At 33.0% G+C, this 5,660-nt stretch overlaps 1 protein-coding gene across 1 annotated transcript; it reads left to right on the forward strand.

Moving 5' to 3' along the window:
- Positions 1-3,667: 3,667 nt before the first annotated feature.
- LOC143576519 (OVARIAN TUMOR DOMAIN-containing deubiquitinating enzyme 12-like) lies at positions 3,668-5,296 on the forward strand. The gene is made up of 8 exons (XM_077060590.1): positions 3,668-4,005; positions 4,094-4,242; positions 4,316-4,389; positions 4,478-4,532; positions 4,697-4,771; positions 4,860-4,933; positions 5,025-5,073; positions 5,168-5,296. The coding sequence occupies exons 1-8, from the start codon at positions 3,750-3,752 to the stop codon at positions 5,294-5,296; spliced, it is 861 nt and encodes a 286-aa protein (XP_076916705.1). The 5' UTR covers positions 3,668-3,749.
- Positions 5,297-5,660: the final 364 nt, after the last annotated feature.

The following is a 5,660-nucleotide window of genomic DNA, read 5'->3' on the forward strand; positions in this document are numbered from 1 at the left end:
TAAAATTTCACAACTTTAAAAGTTATAATTTAAATATAATTATAGAATTGATTATTGGTCACGCTGCACTTCAGGCGCAAATCAGCCTGCAAGAGAGCAATGGGTGGTGTATGAGGAGCGGGGGCTTGGTGCTAGTCATGAGCGTGGATGTATATTGTTTATCTTTTCAATATCCATTAAATAATATATAGAGGCCGATCATTTAGAGCCATTTCACAATCTCGTTACATTTCACGTCTCCATAACACATGTAAATGAGTGGGAAATGTGAAACTCTTCACTACCTACATGATGTGCTTTTTCTTCACGTTCAGCACAACACATAGCCTTAGGGGGTGTTTGGCTGTGCTTTTATTTTTTGCTTTTTACTTTTTGAATGGGTAAAATGTTCATAATGCCCTCCCAAAAAAACAAAAAAGCTTCAATTTGGAGCTTTTATGTGCTTTTGGAGGGGCATTTTGGACATTTTGCTTATCCAAAAAGCAATAAGCAAAAAATAAAAGCACAGCCAAACACCCTCTTACTACATCATCAATGATCAACCCCTGAATGCTTTCCTATATTAATATACCATTACTATTTTAAAAATCTTTTTAAAGTTTATAAATTAGTCTTAGATAACTTTTTTTTATAGCATATGATTTTAAGCTGATTAAAATTATGTCCGAATAAGAGAAGTTTGGTTAGTGGTAACAATATGTGATAAAGATATGATGTTAGATCGTGAATGTATTGTATGAAGTATTAACAATTAAGTATAGGTACTTCACACTTGATACTTAACTTCTTGCTGACCATGACATACATACCTACCTGGGCTCAAGAATTAGACATGAAAAGAAACCATTAGCCTCATCGTGGGATTTTGATCCTTTAACATGCTCTAACGTAACAATAAGCATTGATAGTGGCAAATCATAGCACTTTGGTGCAATGCTCTTAATATATTTATATTCTGTTTCCGTGATGTTTTGAATTTACATACATATTCTAGATTTCTGATCAAGGAGGCCATGTTCCACGCTATTACATTGGCGGTCATATGGTGTTTGTGGAAAACAAGGAATGAGTTTGTGCTCCAGGAAAACCTTTTCATATCGATAGTTTGGTGGAGGAAATAAAAAGTCTTGGTTATATTTGTGTGGGGAATAGATCAAAGGCGGGAACGTTGACTTGGGAGAAGTGGTGGAGTAATATGTAACTTGTTTGTTGTTTGTGGTGTTTTCATTTTGGCGGATTCTTGCATTGGTGGTATAGGTCTAGCTTCTTGCTAGGCTTTTTTCGGTTTTAATAATATTTCGTTGGTCATTTAAAAAAAATGAAAAAAGAACTTGAGGTCATATAATGGTTTGACTATTAGTGGTAAGGCGGTTGATGCCTTCTTCCCGAAATCAACCTCTTGAGGGATAGATCGTAAGTCTAGGCAATATTTTATTGCTTTTGGACAACATATTATCGATGCATACTCAACGTATAGATTTTGTAACGTTGTAAGCAAACCTTTGTTCGAAAAGTATCTCCAATACTACCGATCCTAGAAAAAGATATCAATGTTGGTAATTTTAATGTTATCAACATAAGTTTAGTGTTACCGGGTTAACTTTATGACCTAATATATGAAATATGAGTGGCAATATGGGCAACCGGTAAAAAAAGTTTGTTGTTTGTCTAATCTGAATAGTGTTATCACGAAATCAATTGCATTCTATTTCATCATAATCTTGTATGAGACTTTTGTTCCGTTTCATCAGAATCTCGTTTAATTTCTCAGCATTTAAAACACATAAGTTTGACATTTGTGTTGTGGCGTGCTTGAATGCATGAGCACGGCCATTATTAATGAGATGATGTCTACTTTCATGCTGCCTTTTGCTTTTACAACAACAATAATAATAGATTTAAAAAAAATCATAAATGGACTCACATGATCAAAGACAATAAATAAAAGATATTAGATTCTAAAGGTTATTGGTTGATAATAATTTCAAATGAGTTTATCCGGTGATCCGAAATTTAAAAAATTTGGCTCTCCGCGATCACCCATTGATAAACTTAACGGCGTTAACTTTTTTCCAAATTTAAAAATGAATTTTCTAGAACTTTTGACAAGAATGATGACACGATTCGATTGATAAAAAAAACTTAGCTCAAAATGATGCTACAAACGGCTTAATTTTTGTTATTGAAAATTAAAAACGATTTGAAGCACTAATAAAGCCGTTTTGAACTTGTTTTGAGCCAAGTTTTACGTCAATCGACTTCTTCTTCCGATCAAAAGCCCTAAAAATCAGTTTAAAGTTCGAAAACATTTAACGCCGTTAAATTCTTGTTAACGGGGTACCACTGAGAGTCAATTTTTTTTTTAAATTTGGGATTGGTAAACTTAGTTGAGATTATTATTGGGCAATAGATTTTAACTGAGATTATTATGAAAATCCAATATATTTAATAATAATAATAATAATAATAATAATTGATTATTAAAGATTACATAATAATGAATAATAATAATGGTTGATATAAAAACAGAGACTGTTGCTGGTGTGTATTCCACTCCCGAACAGGCAAACACACGACAGATGACGTACTCGTTCATATGTTGTTGATGATTCCTCCGTTTCTGAAGAGCCAGGCCACTTCTTCGATCTACAATTAAATTAAATATCGTCATTATCATCATCTTCTGCAGCAATTGGTAAATTCCTACCAAACCAATGCATCTAATCTAATCTAATCCTAAATCTTATTATTTTATGCCCATCGGTTTTTCAATTTATTATCGTTCACTCTTTGATTCCAATTGGTATCTGTTTCAATTTGCACACATGCATCTTTAATTCATTCACTAGTACTTTATCTATATGCATATGCTGCTTTAACTAGATTTTGTTTATTATATGCTTTTTCAACCTTTTTTTATGAAGGTTGTTTTATTATTATTACAATGTAGCATCAATCAAATCTAACGAGAAATTAAAAGGCCACCTGATTTACTAGTTTTTTTTTACACTTTTTTTAGTTCATGAGATTCTATTTGTTGCATAAAATGATTTATTTGATTATTATTAGTAATTAATCAATTAGGTGCATGTACATTGTTATTGATTTCTGGGTTTAATTTCCTTTTTAGAGCTGTTATGTTAATCTCTTATATTGTGATAATCTGACCACCATTAATACTTTGATATCATGAAATTAGCCTAATCTCGTAATTCAAAAGCCATGATTCATACGTTAAAACAATAATAGGTTGTTGTCGTGATTTATAAGAAATACAATGGATAATAAGTAAGTAGAAGAGGTACACTTACTTGAAAGGTTTTGTTCTTCAAAAAAGATTATATTTTGGCGAGCTGGCACCGACTCGAATAATTTAGTGCCTTTGATAACTTTTCTAAATAACTTTGATAATTGCGTGTAACTTGATTTAGCCAAAGCTTCAAACTTTTACTTGCCCCGTGTAACCATAAGTAGTAGATATTATAATTTATAAAAGTGTCTTTTGGCAAAGAAAGTGGATGAGTTGTTTAAATAAACACGAAAAACTTATGTGTCCATGTTTGGCCGCATAACAAGTCCATTATCATAATCTACCTAGGGACCATTATTAGATAAAGATATGTGGTTTTCTGTGAATTAGAGCATTTTTTTTTCTTTATAGCCTTGTATTTTGACAAAATTATCTTATCTTTGCAGCCGGAAGAGTATGAAACAATGATATAAAATATCAAGTTTTACACATTAGCTAAATGTTTTCATACAGCCAAGATCCTGATGTGGTTCGGTGGGGTCTTCAGCTCTTTGATGGTGTGTCATCCAATGACAACAACTATTCAAGCTATGGTCCACAAAATTACACAGATTGTTATCATGATCAGTATTCTAGAGAAGTCAGTTATGACACGGAACGTGCACTTCAACCTTCCTGTGAAGCAGTTGATCATTCACAAGCATCTTATTATTTACAGAATTCACATCATCAACCTATGTCAAGCTACACCCGTGGTAACAGATAAACGAAAGTTGTTTATATTTGATTATTTAAGTTATTTTCTGGTTTAATGATGTTTATATTATTATATACACCTTTTAGAAAATGATGGGAACACGAATGATATGCCATCTGGCCCTACAAGGCAGTTAAACTATGGGGAGGATTGGTCTTACTCATTGGAGCCGAGTGATGAGTATGCGTTTGATGATGAAGTTGGCAAGAGGTTGAATCAGATGGCTTCTGTTCCTGTAAGTGTGGTGATCTTGGAATATAACTGTTTTGCAATCAAATAAATAAAAAATTGTTATTCAAATTTTGTAGCATGTGCCCAAAGTCAATGGAGAAATACCATCTGTGGACGAGGCAACTTTAGATCATCAGAGGCTACTCGACAGGTATTTACTATTTAGGAGATATCACGATTCGTTATAGTTTCTTTCATTTATTGGTAATATAATTGTTGAATAAATCTGTCTTCAACAGGCTGCAATTGTACCAATTAGTAGAGTCTAAAGTTCGAGGGGACGGAAATTGCCAGGTGAAAACTTTTAATCGATATGTTATTTTACCTGGTTTCTGAGTGCAGTTTATTTATAATTAAAAAAAATAAATAAATTATATTCATGTACATGACGACTGATAAATACTATATGGTTACAATTGCTCGATATGAAGTCTGAAAAATTGTATTTCATTTTTCAGTTTCGAGCTCTGTCAGATCAAGTTTACCGTACAGCTGAGCACCATAAATTTGTGAGACAACAGATTGTAAATCAGGTTGGTCTAAATATGTTAGTTTTCTTGTGACTAGTTATATAGTTTCATTTGTGTACTCTTTATAATATTAATTTTTTGTTTTCCAAAGCTTAAATTACATGCAGATATATACGAGGGATATGTCCCCATGGTTTATAGTGATTACTTGAAGAATATGGCCAAGTATTTTGCTGCTTCTTTTCTCTTAATTTGGCAACTCTTTTATTTCAAATTACCATCTTACTTTGTACTTTTTATAATCCATGAACATTAGGGTCGGCGAATGGGGTGATCATGTCACTTTGCAGGCTGCTGCTGATTTGGTATGAAACTTCATGTGTGACTATATTTTCCGAATCAATCCACATAATATGACCGATAGCCTGATATATAACACTAATAATATATATGGTGCAGTATGGCATCAAAATCTTTGTAATCACATCGTTCAAGGACACCTGCTATATTGAGATTGTTCCAAGCGTTCAAAGGTCAAATCGAGGTATTATCTTTTTTTTGTTTGATATCCACATCATGCATGGTTAATGATAATGTTACTTTTCCTTATTGTGATAAGTAATTACTTTGTTGCAGTAATTAATTTTCTTAAGCTTTTGGGCAGAGGTTCACTGCAATTCTGTAGGGGTATGATACTAAACCCGGCTTACGACCTTAATTTATTATGTTTGGCTTATTTTATTATATGGACTAATACAATATTATTTGGCTGAGGGGGGTTTTTGTGGAGGTAACTCTAACTGGGCTAGGCCCATTAGGGTACCATGATGGTGGCCATGAGGCTCCCTATATAAGGAGGTCTCCACCTCCTTATGAAGGGTTGTTGTTGTTCTCAATAAGAGCCACCACCATAACCATTTTTGTGTCTGTAAACAAGAGATCCTCGAGATTT

Source organism: Bidens hawaiensis, unplaced genomic scaffold (assembly GCF_021521415.1).
Source record: "Bidens hawaiensis isolate Kalapana, Puna unplaced genomic scaffold, B.hawaiensis_p1.1 tig00028232_1, whole genome shotgun sequence".
Classification (NCBI taxonomy): Eukaryota; Viridiplantae; Streptophyta; class Magnoliopsida; order Asterales; family Asteraceae; genus Bidens; species Bidens hawaiensis.